The following is a 20,895-nucleotide window of genomic DNA, read 5'->3' as shown; positions in this document are numbered from 1 at the left end:
CAGCGCCTGCAGTTCTTTGTTCCCAGCTTCTGTTTATGTGCTGTGCTGTTCCCTGCTCCCTTTGTTCTGCAGCTCGCTGTATAACTAGTTGTGTGTTGTGAGCCCAGGTGTACTCCACGCCCGCCCCAACTCTCTAGCTGAGGCGGTGGTTGCCAATAGAGACGGGGTCCAGATATAACACATCGACTGGTTCTCCCTTATCCACTCTACTAGTTACATGCTCGAAAAATTCTATAAGATTCGTCAGGCATGATTTGCCTTTCATAAATCCATGCTGACTTTGTCCGATGATTTCACCCCTTTCCAAATGTGATGCTATCACATGTTTAATAACTGACTCTAGCATTTCCCCCACTACCGGTGTTAGGCTGACTGGTCTATAACTCCCCGTTTTCTCTCTCCCTCCCTTTTTATAAAGTGGGGTTACATTAGCTACCCTCCAATCCTCAGGAACTACTCCAGAATCTAAAGAGTTTTGAAAAATTATCACTAATGCATCCACTATTTCTGAGGCTACTTCCTTAAGCACTCTGAGATGCAGCCTATCTGGCCCTGGGGATTTATCGGCCTTTAATCCATTTAATTTACCTAACATCACTTCCCGACTAACCTGGATTACCATCAGTTCCTCCATCTCGTTAGACCCCCGGTCCCCTGCTATTTCCGGCAGATTGTTTATGTCTTCCCTAGTGAAGACAGAACCAAAGTATTTATTCAATTGGTCTGCCATCTCACCTGTTTCCGACTGCAAGGGACCTACATTTGTGTTAACTAGTCTTTTTCTCTTCACATATCTATAAAAGCTTTTGCAGTCATTTTTTATGTTCCCTGCCAGTTTTCTCTCATAATCTATTTTCCCTTTCCTAATTAATCCCTTTGTCCTCCTCTGCTGGACTCTGAATTTCTCCCAGTCCTCTGGTATGATACTTTTTCTGGCTAATTTATATGCTTCATCTTTTGTTTTAATACTATCCTTGATGTCCCTTGTTAGCCACGGCTGCACTACCTTTCCTGGTTTGTTCTTTTGCCAAACTGGGATGAACAATTGTTGTAGTTCATCCATGCAGTCTTTAAATGCCTTCCATTGCATGTCCACCGTCAACCCTTTAAGTATAAATTTCCAGTCTATCTTGGACAATTCACGTCTCATACCCTCAAAGTTACCTTTCTTTAAGTTCAGAACACTTGTTTCTGAATTGACTTTGTCACTCCCCATCCTAATGAAGAACTCCACCATATTATGATCACTCTTGCCCAAGGGGCCTCGCACAACAAGACTGCTAACTAACCCTTCCTCATTACTCAATACCTAGTCTAGAATGGCCTGCTCTCTCGTTGGTTCCTCGACATGTTGATAGAATCTGATGCAACACCTATCCCTTTACCTCCCCCCTAAACTCCATTCATGGACCCAAACAGCCTTTCTAGGTAAGACAGAGGTTCACCTGCACCTCCTCCAACCTCATCTATTGTATCCGCTGCTCTAGATGTCAACTTCTCTACATCGGCGAGACCAAACGCAGGCTCGGCGATCGTTTCGCCAACACCTTCGTTCAGTCCGCCTTAACCAACCTGATCTCCTGGTGGCTGAGCACTTCAACTCTTCCTCCACTCCCTGTCCGACCTTTCTGTCATGGGCCTCCTCCAGTGCCTTGGTGAGGCCCACTGAAAATTGGAGGAACAGCATCTCATATTTCGCTTGGGTAGCTTGCAGCTCAACGGTATGAACATTGACTTCTGCAACTTTAGATAGTTCCTCTGGCTCTCTCCCCCGTCCCCTCCCCTCCCCCCTCCCCTCCCCTCCCCTCCCCCCTCCATCTTCCCAGTTCTCCCACTGTCTTCCTGTCTCCGCCTATATCCTTTCTTTGTCCCGCCCCCTGACACGAGTACCCTGCCCCATTCATCATCAATGGGGCCAAAGTGGAAATAGTTGAAAACTTGTAATTCCTTGGCATCAGATGACCAATGATCTGTAGTGCACCGACCATATAGAAACGTCAGCCAATAAAGCACACCAACAGGAACCTGGGGAAATTCGGCATGCCAGCAATGATTTTTACACACTTCAGGATTCGATGCTGGCCCCATTGCTATTTGGCATCTATATCAATGAATCGGATGAGAACGTACAAGGCATCATTAGTAAGTTTGCCGATGTCACTAACGTTGCAGATAGCGAAGGTGGTGATTAAGTATTACAGCAGGACCTTGATTGGTTGGGCAGGTGAGCTGAGGAACTGTAGATGGAATTTAATGCACAGACTTGTGATGTTTTGCATTTTGTGAAGTAAAAACAAGGGCACGGGTTACATAGGGAATTTCAGGGCTCTGACGTGTGTTGTTGTGAAGAGGGATCGAGCAGTGCAGGTACACAGCTCCTTGAAAGTGGCGTCACAAGTAGACAGTGTGGTCAAGAAGGCCTTTGGCACATTGGCCATCATCAATCACAGTATTGAATATCGATGTTGGGAGGTCATGTTGCAGTTGTACAAGACATTGGTTGGGCCTCAGAGTATTGTGTTCCGTTTGGGTCATCCTGTTGGAGGAAAGATGGTGTTAAGATGGAAAGGATACACAACAGATTTTCTCGGATGTCGCCAGCACTCGAGTGTCTGAGCGATACAGAGAGGTTGAGGAGGCTACGACTTTATTTATTGGAGTGCATTAGGATGAAGGATGATCGTTCGGGGTATACAACATCATGAGAGGAATAGATAGTGTAAATGCACATTTTTTTAACCAGAGTAGGGGAATCGAGAACCATAGTTTAAGGTGACCGGTGGGAAATTTAATAGGAACCTAAGCGATATTTTTTTTGTAACAAAGCAGGTTGGTGTGCGGATCGAACTGCCGGAGGAGGTCGATGAGGCAGGTGCTATCACAATGTTTTTAAAATTTAGACAGGTGCATAGATAGGCTAGAGTTAGACGGATACTGTCCTAATCTGGCAGGTGGGTCTTGCATCGACGATGCATGTTGCTCAGCAGGGGCAGGTTGGGTGGAAGGGCGTATTTGCGCGCTGTATGACTCTCTGTCTCTTCTGAGTATATCATGTCATCTTCTTCTGTCTCAGAAGCTCGGCATTTACTACTGGCTGCTGTACAATATCAACAAATTTACTGTGTTGAACATCCTCTCCCCTCTCGTCGACTTCTCTTTGCATTTGTCCAACAGTTAATTTGTTGTTAACATCCATTCATCACGTGTATCAACATCGTCTCCAATCTTAGTCACCATCATATTACGAACAGTACCGCTCTGGTCACGGCTGTTACTCAAGGCAGATCATTAGGTTTGGTTAGCTCAGGTAAGGTCTATTTCTGTGATGGGTACTGGGGCACAGTGGACATCTTTGTTTTGCATGTTCTCCAAAATGTTTAGATATGTCACTAGACCAAGTGGACCCGTTGCGCCCAAACCTCGCCTGCATTGCTGCAGTACCCTCTCCTCCCCCACTCCCCCTCCCCTCTCCCTCCTCACCCCTCTCCTCTTCCCCCTCCCCATCCCCTCCCCCCCCCCCCCCACTCCTCCTTCCCTCCTCCCTCTCCCCTCACCACGATTTCCTTGTATGGGCAACTCAGCAGTTGCAATAGGCAGCCAGGTTTGGTTATTTCCGTTGGGTAATAAATCTTGGGCGGCAACTGATTCTGCAGCAATGTCGAGGTGCGCAGATGAGCCAGTTTACACTGTAATCCAGAGAGCGGTGCAACGCCACAGTTTGCGGGCGTCTGCTTTGAGAAACCATAGTACACCGTGCATTTGTTTCGACGAGATCGGAGCTTTGAAAAGGTCATTCATTTCTGACATGAGATACGTTGTCCTCACAAGCGGAAGTCTTCTGAATCTTCTGGATTTATCTTTTTTCCTCTTTTATTTCAGATGGGCGGCACGGTAGCGCAGCGGTAGAGTTTCTGCTTTACAGCGAATCTAGCGCCGGAGACTCAGGTTCGATCCTGACTACGGGTGCTGCACTGTAAGGAGTTTGTACGTTCTCCCCGTGACCCGCGTGGGTTTTCTCCGAGATCTTCGGTTTCCTCCCACACTCCAAAGACTTACAGGTATGTAGGTTAATTGACTGGGTAAATGTAAAAAATGTCCCTAGTGGGTGTAGGATTGTGTTAATGTGCGGGGATCGCTGGGCGGCACGGACTTGGTGGGCCGAAAAGGACTGTTTCCGCGCTACATATATATGATATGATATGCCCGGCAATAACTGCGGTCCATAATACAGTGTGAGCATTTTATTTCGGAGTCACGTGAGTGACTACGTGAAGACCCCGTCCAGCACGTGTGCGCGACATTAGCGTTCATGCAGTGCACCCGCGACGAACGGGAGTTCAAGGTGCTCCCGCTACAAATTGAAAAGTCGGGCCGACAGGTAAGTTTTACCGTGGCCGTGAGTATTTTCTCTGTGGTCTGCTTTATGTTCCAGGAAAATGAGCAGGACCAGAGGGAAGAAATTTGCAGCTCGCCCCCGTTCGTCTTCCGTTGAGGAACGTTCCTTGGAGGGGGGGCAAGAGGCGGCAGCAATAACTACCGAGCCGAGCCCAGCACCGCTAGTGCAGCCTGAGCAGCGAGCTGTAGGTACCTGCAGCCAGAACCGGGCGGTAGTATCCGACGATTCGGATGAAGATGCCACACCGCTCGAGAGCGGCACTGGCAGCCGCCTAAGCCGAATGGAACGGCTTATGGAGCAAATGCTCCAGCGAGATCTGCTGAGAGAGCAGCAGCAGACTCGCCAAGGGAGCCCAGGCACTCCCGCAGTGCCCTTTACGGCACTGGCCATTGCCTCACCTTCTTTTGAAGGCAGCATTGGCGACCAGGTCTGGGCTGGTCAACAAGAGGGGTTGTTGGCTGAAGATGTCCGGAGTACGCAGAGTGTACAGGATCAGGAAGAGCTGCTGGGTGTGGTCAACCGCTACGTGGTCATTCCACGAGGGGGTCGGCCTTTAGAGCCGAAACTTGCAGCCAGCATTGACCACCTGTCCTCAAAACCCCTACAAGAACGGGTGGTCAATGAGGCTCTTGAACTATATACAGCCCCAGAAAATTGTACATCATTGAATGTACCAGCTGTAAACAGCCAAATTTGGGGACATTTGGGGCAGAACATCAGGAACCTGGAGTTGAAGCTCCAGAAAATCCTTAAACTCCTGACTGCAGGGATGACATCATATGCTCGGTCCATTGATGGTGTGGACATCTCCACAAATCAGCAAGATACATTAGCTCTGCTGTGCACCACTCAATATCAGATAAACAATTTACGGAAGGAAATCATCAAGCCTGCCCTCAACCCTAAGTTTGCGGGACTTTGCAAAACACCGGGTTCAGAACCTCCAATTCTGCTTTTTGGAAAGGACCTTCCAAAAAAGGTCAAAGACCTAGAGGAAGAATCCAAGACCTTTGGTCTCGTGAGGGCAGGTTTGGGACCGAGCAGACCTAACAAACCCAGGCGGCAGTACCCCACGGCGTCCACCAGTCGTAGACCACCATATGGGACTGGTGAAAGCTCGGGGTCCGCAACCATTCCCCGTAAGCCTTTTTTAGGCCCGCGCCCAGAGCGGACCCCATGGAAAATGCGCCACCCCCAACAACATCAACGTCAACATCTACATCAACAGCAGCCCTCTACAGCCCAGCAGACACCTCATCGTCCAGCGAAGAGGCAGAAGTAGCACCAGTAACCATGGAGGTAGGTGGATCTGGTTCCTCTCAGCATATGAGCAGTAGGGGCTCTATACTATCAGGGGGGAGATTGCACTTGTTTTTGGATGCATGGGAAACCATCACTAATGACAAGTACATACTAAGCTGCATTCATGGCTATAAAATTGACTTTGTTCATGAAAACATTCCGCCAGTTCAGCATATACCCCAAAGGGTATTCACCCTCTCAGTCAAAGAGAAACAAGAGGGTCAAGCTGAACTTGTGAGGCTACTAGCAAAAGGTGTCATTGAAAGAACAAAACATGAACCTTTGGAATTTGTGTCTAATATTTTCACTAAAACCAAAAAAGATGGTGGATGTCGCATCATCATTGACTTAACTACGTTAAACGAGTCAGTTAAGTATACACATTTTAAGATGGAAACTTTTCAAACTGCCAGACTTTTGATTTCTAGAGGGTACTTTCTAGCAGGCATTGATTTAAAAGATGCCTACTACTCAGTACCCATACACAAGGAGCATCGTAAATACTTAAAGTTTATCTGGATGAAACAGCTATGGCAATTTAAAGCCTTACCAAATGGACTAACCTCCGCTCCAAGGTTGTTCACTAAAATCTTAAAACCCGCCTTGGCATTATTGAGGAAACAAAAGCATATAGTCATGGCGTACTTAGACGACATTTTAATAGTAGGGAAAACCTTGGAGACAGCTATTTTGGCAGTAGCAGCCACCAAACGTTTGTTTGAAACTTTGGGGTTTGTCATACATCCAGATAAATCCAATTTTACACCGTCCACTACCATGGACTATCTTGGATTTACGATTGATACTGTTCGCATGTTTGTAACTCTGCCGAAGGGGAAAGCATCAGAATTGGCACTATCATGCCACGAACTAATGCATAAACGTCAGCCAACCATACGGCAGGTAGCTAGAGTTATTGGTAAAATGGTAGCAGCTTTTCCAGCTGTACAATTTGGGCCTTTGCACTACCAAAATTTACAAAGAGCAAAAGTGCACGCACTAAAGCAAAACTCAGGTCACTTTGACCGAGCTATGGATTTAACTGCTGAATCCATTCCAGAGTTACAATGGTGGACAAGGAACATTAGGCTCAGTTCCAGTCCCATAATAATCACCAACCCAGTATTAACCATTCAAACGGATGCCAGTGCTTTGGGCTGGGGAGCAACTAACATGCAATCCAGCACAGGGGGCAGATGGACTAATTCTGAATCATCTTGCCTACAGACACGGGGTATCAACTATTTAGAAATGTTGGGTGCGTTTTATGGTTTAAAAGCATATTCATCTAATACGCATCATGCACATGTCCGGTTGCAATTAGATAATACCACGGTGGTGGCTTATATCAACCACATGGGTGGTGTAAAGTCGATATCGTGTGACAAATTGGTCAACCTAATCTGGCAATGGTGTGTCGAAAGACATACTTGGTTATCAGCAACTTACCTACCAGGTAAGCAAAATACAGTGGCAGACACCAGGTCACGCAAATTTAACGATAACATCGAATGGATGTTAAATCCCAAAGTATTTGCCGAAATTACAAAGCAATATGGCACACCAGATATCGATCTATTTGCATCCAGGCTGAATCACCAGGTACCAACGTATGTCGCTTGGGAACCAGACCCTGAGGCAGCAGCAGTTGATGCATTCACGCTGTATTGGGGGAAAATGTTCGTTTATGCTTTTCCTCCCTTCTGCCTCATCAGTCGGGTATTACGCAAGATTCAATTGGATTCCGCTTCAGGAATCTTGATAACACCCGACTGGCCTACACAGCCATGGTTCCCAGTGGCCCTCGACATGGCTGTCGAAACACCGTTGGAATTCCCCAGCAGTCCGGAATTATTAATCCACCCAGTGTCAGGCATTAGTCACCCGTGCCATGACAGAGTCAATCTCCTCGCTTGCAGATTCTAAAAAGACCTCTACTGGGCCTGGGACTGTCTGAGGACGCCATCAACATGATGACCGCATCCCACCGGGAGTCCACCAGGAGACAATACCTGACCAACATAAGGAAATGGGAACGGTATTGCTCCAAAACAGGAACTACCTACACTACAGCGACACCCACCAGTGTTGTGGAGTTCCTGGTTGGATTACATCGGGAAGGACTCAGCTACAGCGCCATAAATACAGCCAGGAGTGCGTTGTCAGCTTATTTGGTTCCAGCAGCAGGACAACTGGCTTTCGGGTCCCATCCACTAGTAATCAAAATCATGAGGGGCATTTTTAATACTAACTCCCCCAGACCAAGGTACACTCATATCTGGGATGTCAGCATTGTGCTGACGTACCTTAGGGGATGGCCACCGCCCAGGGCACTCACGCTGGAACAACTTACACTGAAATCAGTCATGCTCATGGCACTAGTGTCAGCTCAAAGGGTACAGTCCCTCCACCTTCTGAGGCTGGACAGCATGACAGAGTCATTGGACTGTTTCACATTCCATATTCAGGGACTGGTCAAACAAACTAGACCAGGTACCACGCCTCCAGTCATGGAGTTCTGGGCATATTCATCTGACCCACGGCTGTGTGCCAAGACCCATCTCGCCAATTACATAGACACAACATACAACTTAAGAGGGAGAGAAAAAGCCTTATGGATAAGCCACAAGAAGCCTCATGGTCAGGTGACGAGCCAAACCATCTCAAGGTGGCTCAAGCAGGTGCTTAAGTCCGCGGGAGTCAATACTAATATTTACAAATCTCACTCCACCAGGGCTGCATCTACGTCGGCGGCTAGTCGAATGGACGTGCCTATGGACCATATTCTGGCCAGAGCAGGATGGTCCTCGGAAAGAACTTTCCAAAGGTTTTATAATAAGCCGCTGGCGCAACCTGCTACATTTGCAGACAGAATTTTAGAGTCTGCAGATAATATTTAATTTAAGCCCTGGGGAGCTCTCTGTTTTTTGTTGTCATTAATAAACCTTTTTTGTTCACAAACAGGTTCTTGATTGCGATAACATACTTCCTCCCTCTAAGGTCTTCAGACAGTGAGTGAAGCATGAGCTGGTACACGGTTCGGAATCACAGAGCTTTGAAGTCTTCACGTAGTCACTCACGTGACTCCGAAATAAAATAGTAAGATTAAACGAGAACTTACCAGTTCGAAGTTTGATCTGTATTTTATGAGGAGTTACGATGAGGGATTACGTGCCCTCCGCTCCCACCCTCTATTATACAGATCAACTGGTAATTAAGTTCTTATTTTTTCTTTACTATATTTATTTCAATCGTTGTGTTTTTTCTGTGAATCCACACCGCTGCTTTGAAGAATGTCGCGCACACGTGCTGGACGGGGTCTTCACGTAATCCCTCATCGTAACTCCTCATAAAATACAGATCAAACTTCGAACTGGTAAGTTCTCGTTTAATCTTACTATTTTACTCTATTCTGTCTCCTGCCCACATGCCTTATCCTCTCTGGCATTTGTCGAACTGTTCTTTTGCGGTTAACAGCGATTCATCAACTTCTCATGTACATCAACATCGGCTGTGTCACGCGGGTAATCTTTGTCCCATCATAGTACTTATATTTCCGTTCTGATCACAGTTGTTACTTATCTCCAATCATTAGGTTTGTCTGGGTGAAGCTAGATTTATTATTGTCACATGCAGCGAGTTACAGCGAAAAGCCTGATTTTACATGCCATCCATTCAGATCAGCCATACTATACATGTGCACAATCGACAACATCTCTGCAATTTCTTGTCGTCTTGGGCAGAACTATATCCAAACCAGGCTGTGATGCATCCCGACCGTGTGCTTTCAATGGTGCATCTGGAGATGTTTGTAGAAGTTTGTCCGTCTCCTCCGGAAGTCGAGTGTGTCTTCTTTGTTGTTTGATCTTTGTGGTTGATCCAGGAGACATCGGTGATAATATTAACGCGAAACAACTTGAGCCGCAAATATTCCAATTCCGCGCCATTAATCCTGATTTACACATGTGCTCCACCTTGCGTCCAAAAATTCATAATAGACAATAGACAATAGACAATAGACAACAGACAATAGGTGCAGGAGTAGGCCATTCAGCCCTTCGAGCCAGCACCGCCATTCAATGTGATCATGGCTGATCACTCTCAATCAGTACCCCGTTCCTGCCTTCTCCCCATACCCCCTCACTCCGCCATCCTTAAGAGCTCTATCCAGCTCTCTCTTGAAAGCATCCAACGAACTGGCCTCCACTGCCTTCTGAGGCAGAGAATTCCACACCTTCACCACCCTCTGACTGAAAAAGTTCTTCCTCATCTCCGTTCTAAATGGCCTACCCCTTATTCTCAAACTGTGGCCCCTTGTTCTGGACTCCCCCAACATTAGCCCCTTCGTCTTGATGACATTGAGGGAGAGGCTATTGTTCAGACACAACGTGAGTAAGTTCAATATCTCCTTCCTGAACTCCGCCTCATCATTGTCCCAGACCCGGCCCATCACAGGGTTGTCGTCAGCGAACCTGTTGACGAAATTAGAGACAACAGTATAGAGTGTGAAGAGAGAATAGTCGGGGACCGATACATCATCCTTGCAGGGCGCCGGCGTTGAGCGTCTGTATGGGGTAGATGTTGTCACCTATCGTCACTGACTGAGGTCCGTGGGCCGTCGAGCCTTGGAAGCAGTGGCAGAGGGCTGAGCACATACCTAGGCCCTGGACACAGGTACACACGGACACATGGCCACACACCCTCCCCTCACTACCCCCCACTGTGGACAGAGGTACAAACGGACACACGGCCACAAACCCCTCTCCTCACCACCCCCCAATGTGGACACAGGTACACACTGACACACCCCCTCCCCTCACTACCCCCCACTGTGGACACAGGTACACACGGACACACGGCCACAAACCCCTCCCCTCACCACCCCCCAATGTGGACACAGGTGCACACTGCCACAAACCCCTCCCCTCACCACCCCCCGCTGTGGACACAGGTACACACGGACACATGGCCAGAAACCCCTCCACACACCCCACTGTGGACACAGGTACACCCGGCCACACGCACACCATGTGAAGTTCAGGCCTGTGCAGGCTTTTACTACCATAATTATCAAACTGATCCTGGTCTCGAGTTAGTTTCCATACCTTAGTTTTCAGTTCCTTCTTGTCCACAAGAAACTTCGCTCCAACCCTGTTTGTATTTCATAAATGTGCATCACCGTTTTTTGGGGTAGAGGGTACTCGAGATTCCGATATATCCGAGAGAGTGAATTTATATTCTGATCTTCTGATCCTAACATAATCATCCATATGCCCGTTGCTTAATGGTCTGAAGATCTATCCCGTCAGGACAAGTCCCACAAATCAATGGCAATAAATGCACTTGTTGTTCTTTGCAACTGTACACAGTAGAGGATTTAATCAATTGTTGATCGTCTCACAGCCACTTTATGCCGGGGTTAAATCTCGACTTCTGACTCTACACCGCTTCAAAGGTAAGCATCACCTTCTTTAAAAGGGAGAGAGCCATGGCATAATATTCTGTGGACCAAGTGCTAGTAAATTAGATTGAGTATTTGGATAGCTTTGACACGGAGATTTGATGGGCCTGTTTCTCTGCTGTATGACTATGACTGTTGATCCGGTCTCTGCACGTTTATCCACATGTGGTATCACCGTCACTGGTTATAGCAGGACTGTATTGCCATTTCCTTGTGTGTCCGAGATGGGAGGGTGAGGACTTTATTTCCTGGAGTGAAGGAAACTGAGGGGTGATGATGTGAAGGTGTGCAAAATCACGAGAAGAATAGATAGGATGAACGCAGAGTCTTTTATCCAGGATGAATAATCAAAAATCAGATGTAGGTTTAAGATGAGAGGGGCAAGATTTACTAGTAACCTGAAATGAAGTCTTGACGCAAAGGGGTTGCTGGGAACGTGGTGCGAACTTTGATAAGACCATTTACTTCTGACATTACATGACTTTACTTCCTGGACGGACGTCATCTGAGTCTTCTGAATGTATTTACTCCTGTATTGCAGATGCCCGGCAATTAGTGCGGCCCACTATACGGTGTCAGGTGTTTTCGTGAGATCATCATCCTGTGCCCACTCCTCTCCTTATCTTCGCATTTGCCCTATAGTTAATTTGTGGTTAACCCACGTTCAACATCTGATGTTGTGTATCAATACTGCTTCTGTTGCATGGACAATCTTAGTTGCCATCATAGTTGTTACTTATGTCAGATCATTAGCTTAGGTGAGGTTCGGCTAGGTCTATTATTGTCACATGTTCCGAGGTACAGTGAAAAGTGTCGCTTTGCACGCTGTCCATTCAGTTCAGATATGCCAATGATAGATACAATCATTAAAGTCCTGCAGATGGACCGAGGAGAAAGGTACAGAATGCAGAATATTGTTGGCTATTTCCATTAATCCCTGAATTGTCCGTGTATTTGTGAGAATTAACAACCTGTTTCCCAAGCCACATTGCTTAATTCTGCTATCCATCGAACCGGACAAGTGCAGTTGGAGATTTCGAGTTCTGTGAAAACACGAAGCAATGGATTTGTTAAAAACATGTTATTTAAGTCTGCAGAAGTGGACGTCCGGAACAATGGATGATGCAATGCTTCCGTAACCCATGAAACATCCCGCTGGGATCGCGTTGTTGTAAACAATTAAGATGAGAGGCGTTTTAGGTTTTAGATTCAGGTTATTATTGTTACAGTGCCGAGCTACAGTAAAACCCTTTGTTTTGCATGGTATCCAGACACATCAGATATACCATATATAGACAGTATCAGTTCAAAGTCGAGGACATAAGATGGTGGAGATATGGAATCACATAGAAAATGAACTGCCTGGGGAGGTATTTGAGGCAGAAATTGTGACAAAGAAAGTTAGACTGCATCATGGATTGGAAACATTTAGAGCAATGTGGATGAAAGATGGAGAGGAGGGATTAGTGTAGATGGGGCACATTGGTCCGCATGGGCAATCTGGCTACAAGGCCAGTTACCGTGCTGTAGGATTGGATAACTCTATGACAAGAGACAGAGCAATGTGGAAGATACAGAGTGCAAAATATAGTTCGAAGCATTGAAGCGTATTGTAGTGCATCAATTACTTAGACAATATCTAGTATCCGCAATGGTGTAGAGGCTAATTGAACAGTACCCTAATCTATGGAGGGACCGTGCAGAACCCTGATAACGAAGGAAATATGCTAATGCTTTACCCGGTAGTGCTCGCTTTAAAGCGTTTATACCTTGTGCGTGACATGAGTTGGGGAATTAATAACTGACCGGTGTGGACAAGTCTTTGATTACGTTGACCGTTTTCTTTTCGAGGCAACGTGATGTGTAGATGGAGTCAATGGTGGAACATCTTATCTGTGTGATGGATTGGCCTACATTTATAACTCCCTGCAATTTCTCGCGGTCTAGCCGGACATGTCCCGGATCCAAAATGTGGTCCAACCCGACAGTATGATGTCTATGGTACCTCCCGAGAACGCTGCAAGAGTTAGTGTTGACATGCAACATTTCCTCAGACTCCACCTGAAGTAGAGGCGTTGTTGTGCCTTCTTGGGTGTCGCATCAATATGCATGCCCCGCGATAGATTGTTGGTAAGTATAACACATGCAAATTGGTCTTAACTATTTTCAATCCCATACAAATTGGTACAGGTTTGGGCCTGTACTACAGGTAAAGGAGGTATAGGGAGGAGCCAGCGCTGCCGTCGCAGCTGCGGCTTGCCTGCAGTCCGTCTGTCTTTTGTGTTTTTTGTTGTTTTTGTCTCAATTGTAGTGTTAATATGATGTAGTGTTGTATGTTATGTTTTGGGTGGGGGTGGGAGGGAACGGGAACTGTAACTGTAACATTCTCTCTCCAGAACGGAGACGCGACCTTTGTTCTGTATCGTGTCTCCGTTCCCGTTGCGGCCTACCACCGGCCATGCACCTGGGACCACCTGGGTCTCTGGTTCGCAGAGTCCGCGGTCCGGACTCACCACCTGCGGCGCTGGCTGCCTGCAAATGCTGCGGGAACGGCTGCGACTCGTCTCCGGAGGCTCCGGCGCGGGCCGCGTGGACGTCGGAAGCCCGCAGGCCCCTGGATGGGGGCCGACATCGGGAGCTCCGGCAGCGGCAGAGGCAACGTGTTCGCCCGCCCCGAATCGCGGGGCTTGGGTCGGCCCGCCGCGGACCTTTCACCATCCGGCGCGGCCTGAAATAGGCCGCGGGATTTTTTTTTCACCGCCCAGCGGGGGCTTCAATATCGGGAGCCCCGACCGCCCCGACGTGGCAACTCCAACAGCCTGACCGCGGGACAAGACGGCAGGGAAGAGAAAAAGACATTCTGGCCTTCCATCACAGTGAGGAGGGACTGGAGGAGACTCACTGTGATGGATGTTTCTTTTTGTTTGGTGTTAGTTGTGATTGTATGTGTTATTGCATTTTTATTGATTAATCTTATTGGTCTTATTGTTCAACTGCGGGTAATGTTTCATTTTACTACACATTTATGTGTATGTAACAAATAAACGACTATTGACTATTGACTATTGACAGTGGACTGAAAACGAATCCTTGCAGGGCTGCGGGGTTATTCTGGAGGAAGTGTAACCTGTCCTCACCGACTGAGGACTGTTGGTGCTAAAATCGAGCATTGAGGGGTAGAGTAGGTGAAGATATCTCTGTCCCTGCGTTTGTAGAAGATCGACACTCCAACCCCTATCACATAGACGTACACTGCTGAATGCATAATTTAAAGCGCGAGGCGATTACGGTTTTCAATATTAAAAGGAAACTGACCCAGGACTTATATTAATCCATAGCTGCTCACATTAGTATTCATTTGCCTATTGTCTACAAACACATTTGACCCAGCCCTGTTTGAACGTAATGACAGTTATCATCACTAATTTTCTGAGGTACGGGGTACTGGAGGTTCAGATATATTTGCAAGCGTAAATTGCTTCTCATCACAAGTCACTCGATGGTAAATACTTACTGCGAAACTTGTGTCCTAAAGTCAATACCCATATATCGGTTGTACAATGCTTTCAATATCTATCCCGTCCAGGCCTCGCAGAATCCCACATTTACAGTGTCATTGAAATCACTTGTATTCTTCCAAACTGCACAGCGTAGATGATGTGATCAATTGTGGTTCTTTGGTAGCTCCTTCATCCGAGGGATAAATCTCAACTTCAGCAACTACATCGTATTGTAGGTAAGGACCGCCTTCCTTAAACATATAGTATCAGGGCATGATATTCTGCGGATCAGGTGCTAGTAAATGGGATTTCGTAAATGGATAGTATAGACATAGATAGCTGCTTAGCTCCTTTCTCTGCTGCGTGACTCGATGACTCTCGGACAAATGTGTGTACGCTTCTCCATTTGTGCTATCACCGTCAGTAGTGAGAGCAGTGTTTCGCTATTATTTCCCTCAGCTATACCGAGAGATGATAACTTTATTCCTTGGAGCGCAGGAAGCTGAGAGTTGTTCATAAAGGCGTAAAATGGAAAGAGATATGTTGACTGCACAGGGTATTTTACCCAGGACAGGGAATCAAGAAACAAAGGTCATGGGTTTATGGTGAGAGGGCAAGGTTTACAAGGAACCTACCGGGAGGAATTCACACCCAGACCGCGATGCGTGTATGGAACAAACTCACAGAGTCGTTAGTTGAGATATGTTGAGTCGAAGCTGGGATCTCTACAGTCACTACGTTTGTAAATATAGCTGCCATCTCGACAGCAGGAGGAGATAAATAGGTGACCAGCTTTGGTTATTTGTGTTAAACAATAAATGTTCGTCAGGAACTGATTCTGCAGCAAAGTCCAGGTGCGCTAACGCGCCAGTTTACACTCCAATGCACAGTCCGGTCCAACACCAGTGTTTAGAAACATAGAAACATAGAAAATAGGTGCAGGACTGGGCCATTCGGCCCTTCGAGCCTGCACCGCCATTCAATATGATCATGGCTGATAATTCAGCTCAGTAGCCTGTACCTGCCTTCCCTCCATACCCCCTGATCCCTTTAGCAAAAAGGGCCACATCTAACTCCCTCTTAAATATAGCCAATGAACTGGCCTCAACTACCTTCTGTGGCAGAGAATTCCACAGACTCACCTCTCTCTGTGTGAAGAAATGTTTTCTCATCTCGGTCCTAAAAGATTTCCCCCTTATCCTTAAGCTGTGACCCCTGGTTCTGGACTCCCCCAACATCGGGAACAAACTTCCCGCATCTAGCCTCTCCAACCCCTTAAGAATTTTATATGTTTCTATAAGATCCCCCATCAGTCTTCTAAATTCCAGCGAGTACAAGCCCAGTCTATCCAGTCTTTCCTCATATGAAAGTCCCGCCATCCCAGGGATCAATCTGGTGAACCTTCTCTGTACTCCCTCTAAGGCAAGAACGTCTTTCCTCAGGTTAGGAGACCAAAACTGCACACAGTACTCCAGGTGCGGTCTCACCAAGGCCCTGTACAACTGCAGCAGAACCTCCCTGCTCCTAAACACAAATCCTCTTGCTATGAATGCCAACATACCATTCGCTTTCTTCACTGCTGCACCTGCATGCTTACTTTCAATGACTGGTGCACCATGACACCCAGGTCACGTTGCATCTCCCCTTCTCCCAATCGGTCACCATTCAGGTAATACTCTGCTTTCCTGTTCTTGCCGCCAAAGTGGATAACCTCACATTTATCCACATTATATTGCATCTGCCATGCATTTGCCCACTCGCCTAATCTATCCAAGTCACTCTGCAGCCTCCTAGCATCCTCCTCGCAGCTAACACTGCCACCCAGCTTCGTGTCATCCGCAAACTTAGAGATGTTGCATTCAATTCCCTCGTCCAAATCATTAATATACACTGTAAATAACTGGGGTCCCAGCACTGAGCCTTGCGGTACCCCACTAGTCACAGCCTGCCATTCCGAAAAGGATCCGTTTATTCCTACTCTTTGCTTCCTGTCCGCCAACCAATTTTCTATCCACCTCAACACTGAACCCTCAATACCGTGTGCTTTAAGTTTGTACACCAATCTCCTATGTGGGACCTTGTCGAAGGCCTTCTGAAAGTCCAGATATAACACATCGACTGGTTCTCCCTTATCCACTCTACTAGTTACATCCTCGAAAAATTCTATAAGATTCGTCAGACATGATTTGCCTTTGGTAAATCCATGCTGACTTTGTCCGATGATTTCACCACTTTCCAAATGTAATGCTATCACATTGCACATTGTACTTGCACTTGGTGAAACGGGGCCAGATCCTGCATTTGTTTCACCAGTATCGGAGCATTGACACGATCATCTATTTGTGACATTAGATGCTCTTCCTCTCTCCACTGATGTCTTCTGAGTCATCTGAATATTTCCTCTTTGCCTCTTGTATGTGTCGATGCCCGGCAATTACTGCGGTCTGCAATGCAGGAGCAGCATTTTGACTGTGTTACTCCTACTGCCCCGTCTTCACTTTCTCTTCACATTTGTTTAACAGTTTGTTTGTTCTTAACAACCATTCACCACGTCTCTTGAATATCAAAACCGTCTGTGTCTATCTTAGACGCCATCACAGTACGGTCATTCCGGCCCTGATCATATTTGGTACTTATCTTAGATCATTGGGTTTGGTTAGGTTAGGCGAGGAATATTACCGTCACGTGTACCGAGGCAGAACAAAAAGCTACGTTGCCTCCTATCCACTCAGATCAGACATACCATAAATAGATACAATCAGTTCAAACAAATTCATTAATCAGAGCAACGGAGATAATACAGACGACAGAATATAGTTCATGATATAGAATATAATCCCAAATATTGTTCTTTGTTTCCTTCAAACTCTAAATTGTCCGTGCATTTGTAAGAATGAATAACATTTGCTCAAGCTGTATTACATAATTCCGTGCTTCGTGGAACTCGATATGTGCAGTCGGAGAATTCGAGCTGTGCATAAACATAAACGAAAATATGTACAGTTGTCGGGAATTTTGAGAATTATCAGAAAGATTAGTAGGTTCTAGCTTAGTTAACCCTGGAGCTCCCACACTGGGGAACATGATGGGAAAGTTGACAAGTTAGAAGGTAGTTAAAATAGTTAAAGCTGAAACATTCTGCTGAGAAGAAGGTTTTCTCATCAGTAGGCGGAGAATAGTCCTTTGTAGTTGTGTCTAGGTTGTTATCTGTTGCAATCTTGCATTTCAGCAGCTTTTGTTTACCCTGTTTCGCAGGTAAGTCTCCCAAAGGTTAACAGATGATATCCTTTACGAGGGGACTCCATTTCGCGAGGTGAATCTGGACATTTATGATATCTACATGTTGGATATATGGGTGGGAGTTTTCTAAACAACAAGAAACCCAAGATTAAAGTTAACTTTGGGGAAAGACAAAGATGAAATTTACAGACTCATTGATTAATTATGGTTTATTTCCACTCCACAGGTAACCATTGTTTCACGAGGGTATACGAATCCTACCGTGGATGTAAGATTTTGAAACAGCTTGAGCTTGCTCACACGGTTCCTCGATGTACCTCGCTAAGGCCTTTCTTAAACCGACTTGTTCGATGGACTCACCACTGTTCTATGAGTGTCGGTGCATATCTGAGTAAAGTTAGATACACCATATAACCATATAACCATATATGGTTATATAGGGTACGGGTAAAGCATAACATTTCTTCCTACATATACAAAACATGTTATTTAACTGTGCCAAGGTGCGCAGGTGGCGCGAAGGATGATGCAATCCATCGATAAACCATGAGATCATGCTGCTTGCTGTGTGTTGTTGTAAACATTTAAGATATGAGGCGCATAGCGTTTTAGCTTTTGGGTTATGTTCATTATTGTCACATGTACCGAAGAACAATGAAAATCTTTGTTTCTGATGCCTTCCAAACTAGTCAAATATACCAGAAATAGATGCAAACAGTTCGGCCGCGAGGACAGAGGGTGCTGGGCCTATGGATTCACCAACGGGGTGGAGGTGGGAATATGGATTTGCACAGAGGATGGTGGGTATGTAGAATGAGCTGCCAAAGGAGATCGTTGAGGCACAAGCCATGACAGTATTTAAAAGACATTTGGGCAGGTGCATGGATAGAAAATGTTTAGAGTGATTTTGGCCAAACGCTGTAAGTGGGAATAGTGTCAATAGGGCACATTGGTCGGCATAGAAACTTAGAAACATACAAAATAGGTGCAAGAGTAGGCCATTCGGCCCTTCGAGCCTGCACCGCCATTCAATATGATCATGGCTGATCATCCAGCTCAGTAACCTGTACCTGCCTTCTCTCCATACCCCCTGATCCCTATAGCCACAAGGGCCGCATCTAACTCCCTCTTAAATATAGCCAATAAACTGGCCTCAACTACCTTCTGTGGCAGAGAATTCCACAGACTCGCCACTCTCTGTGTGAAGAAATGTTTTCTCATCTCGGTCCTAATAGACTTCCCCCTTATCCTTAAGCTGTGACCGCTGGTTCTGGACTTCCCCAACATCGGCAACAATCTTCCCGCATCTAGCCTCCCCAACCCCTTAAGAATTTTATATGTTTCTATAAGATCCCCCCTCAGTCTTCTAAATTCCAGCGAGTATAAGCCTAGTCTAGCCAATCTTTCTTCATATGAAAGTCCTGCCATCCCAGGGATCAATCTGGGGAACCTTCTCTGTACTCCCTCTAAGGCTAGAATGTCTTTCCTCAGATTAGGAGACCAAAACTGTACACAAGACTCCAGGTGCGGTCTCACCAAGGCCCTGTACAACTGCAGCATGGGCACACTGGGTCGATGGATCTATTCCCCCTACTGCGTGACACTATGACAAGAGCGACCGATCGAAAATGCGGAATACAACTCTTAGAATTCTAACTTTATTGTCGCGAATAATTATTTTTTAAAGTCCAATGTGTGCAATGGGGCAGTTAAGAATTGAACAGTGTCCACATAGGGGTATCGTGCAGTAGCCTGATCACAAAGGAAAATCGGTATTCGTGGTGGATTGGGCGACATATACTAATCTCTGCAATTTCCTACGGTCTTGTCAGAGCTGTCGCTAAACAAACTATTGTGACCGCACCCACTACACTATTATACAATCCGATAATGTGCGTTCTATGGTCCATCTCTCGAAGTTTTATAAAAATCAATTTAGTCATGCCAATGTCCACAGTCTCCCTGTGAAGTAGAGGCATCGATGTGCCTTCATGGGTTTCCCATCAAAGTGATTGCTCCACGACATATCGTTGGTTATGTTAACGCCATGGAACTTGAGTTCTCAACCATTTGCCAACCAGTGCCATTGATGCAGATTGGAGTAAATACTCGGCATTCCATCCTGAAGCCAATAACCATCTCGTTCGTCTTGCTGACATTGAAAGAGGGGTTACTGTCATACCACCATGTCAATAAGTTCACTATCTGCTTCTTGTACTTCGTCTCGCCATTGCACATCATTCCACCGTTCACAATGATATCTTCAGCAAAATAGCAGGTGCAATTAGAGCCGAATATTGCCACACGGTTGCGAATGTAAATGAGCTAGAATAGCGGACTGAGACGGATCCTTGCAGTGCTCCATCTTCGAAGTTATTTTCAAGGAGGTGTCACCTATCCTTACTAATTGTGGGCTGTGGGGGCTAAAAATCGATCATCCAGTTGTGGACCGGGGAGGGTATCCCTCGGACCAAGAGTTTGGAACATGTCGTTCCTCCAAACATGCACAGAGTAGTGGATCCCATCAATTGTTGCTCCTTTGTCAGCCCCTTCCTCCCCAGATAAATGCTGACTTCATCTCTGCACCGAAAGTAAGTAGTTAAGGCGGAAATTATGACGAACGTTCAAAGACAGTTAGACCGCCTCGTGAAAGGGAATGATTTAAGGTAATGTGGCGAAAGGTGTGACTAGTGACTAGTGGAGATTAGTCGGAGTGACTAGTGGAGATTGGTCGGCATGCGTAAGCTTGGTCGAAATGCACGCTGTCCATTCAGTGCAGATATGTCATACATTGATACAATCAATCCTGCAGATGAAGCGAAGAGGAAGATAGAGAATTCAGAATATACTGTAATTCATTACATAGAATGTCACGGTGAATATTGTTGGTTATTTCCATCACACACTGAATTGTTCGTGCATTTCTGAGAACGAACAAGGTTTTATCAAGCCACATTGCATAATTCCGTTCTCCGTAGAACTGGACAAGTGCAGTT

The 20,895-nt window shown here is 46.2% G+C and overlaps 1 protein-coding gene across 1 annotated transcript in view; it reads left to right on the top strand.

Moving 5' to 3' along the window:
* Positions 1-20,895, top strand: part of LOC144589748 (uncharacterized) — a 126,304-nt gene that overhangs the window by 79,019 nt on the left and 26,390 nt on the right. The window contains exons 5-6 of the mRNA XM_078394847.1: positions 9,176-9,222; positions 11,102-11,153. Of these exons, the coding sequence (XP_078250973.1) occupies positions 9,176-9,222; positions 11,102-11,153 (99 nt within the window). The remainder of the gene's footprint in view (positions 1-9,175; positions 9,223-11,101; positions 11,154-20,895) is intronic.

Source organism: Rhinoraja longicauda, unplaced genomic scaffold (assembly GCF_053455715.1).
Source record: "Rhinoraja longicauda isolate Sanriku21f unplaced genomic scaffold, sRhiLon1.1 Scf000070, whole genome shotgun sequence".
In the NCBI taxonomy this organism is placed as follows: Eukaryota; Metazoa; Chordata; class Chondrichthyes; order Rajiformes; family Arhynchobatidae; genus Rhinoraja; species Rhinoraja longicauda.
Note: the sequence above shows the minus strand (reverse complement) of the source record. Positions and strands in the feature narration are given on the sequence as shown.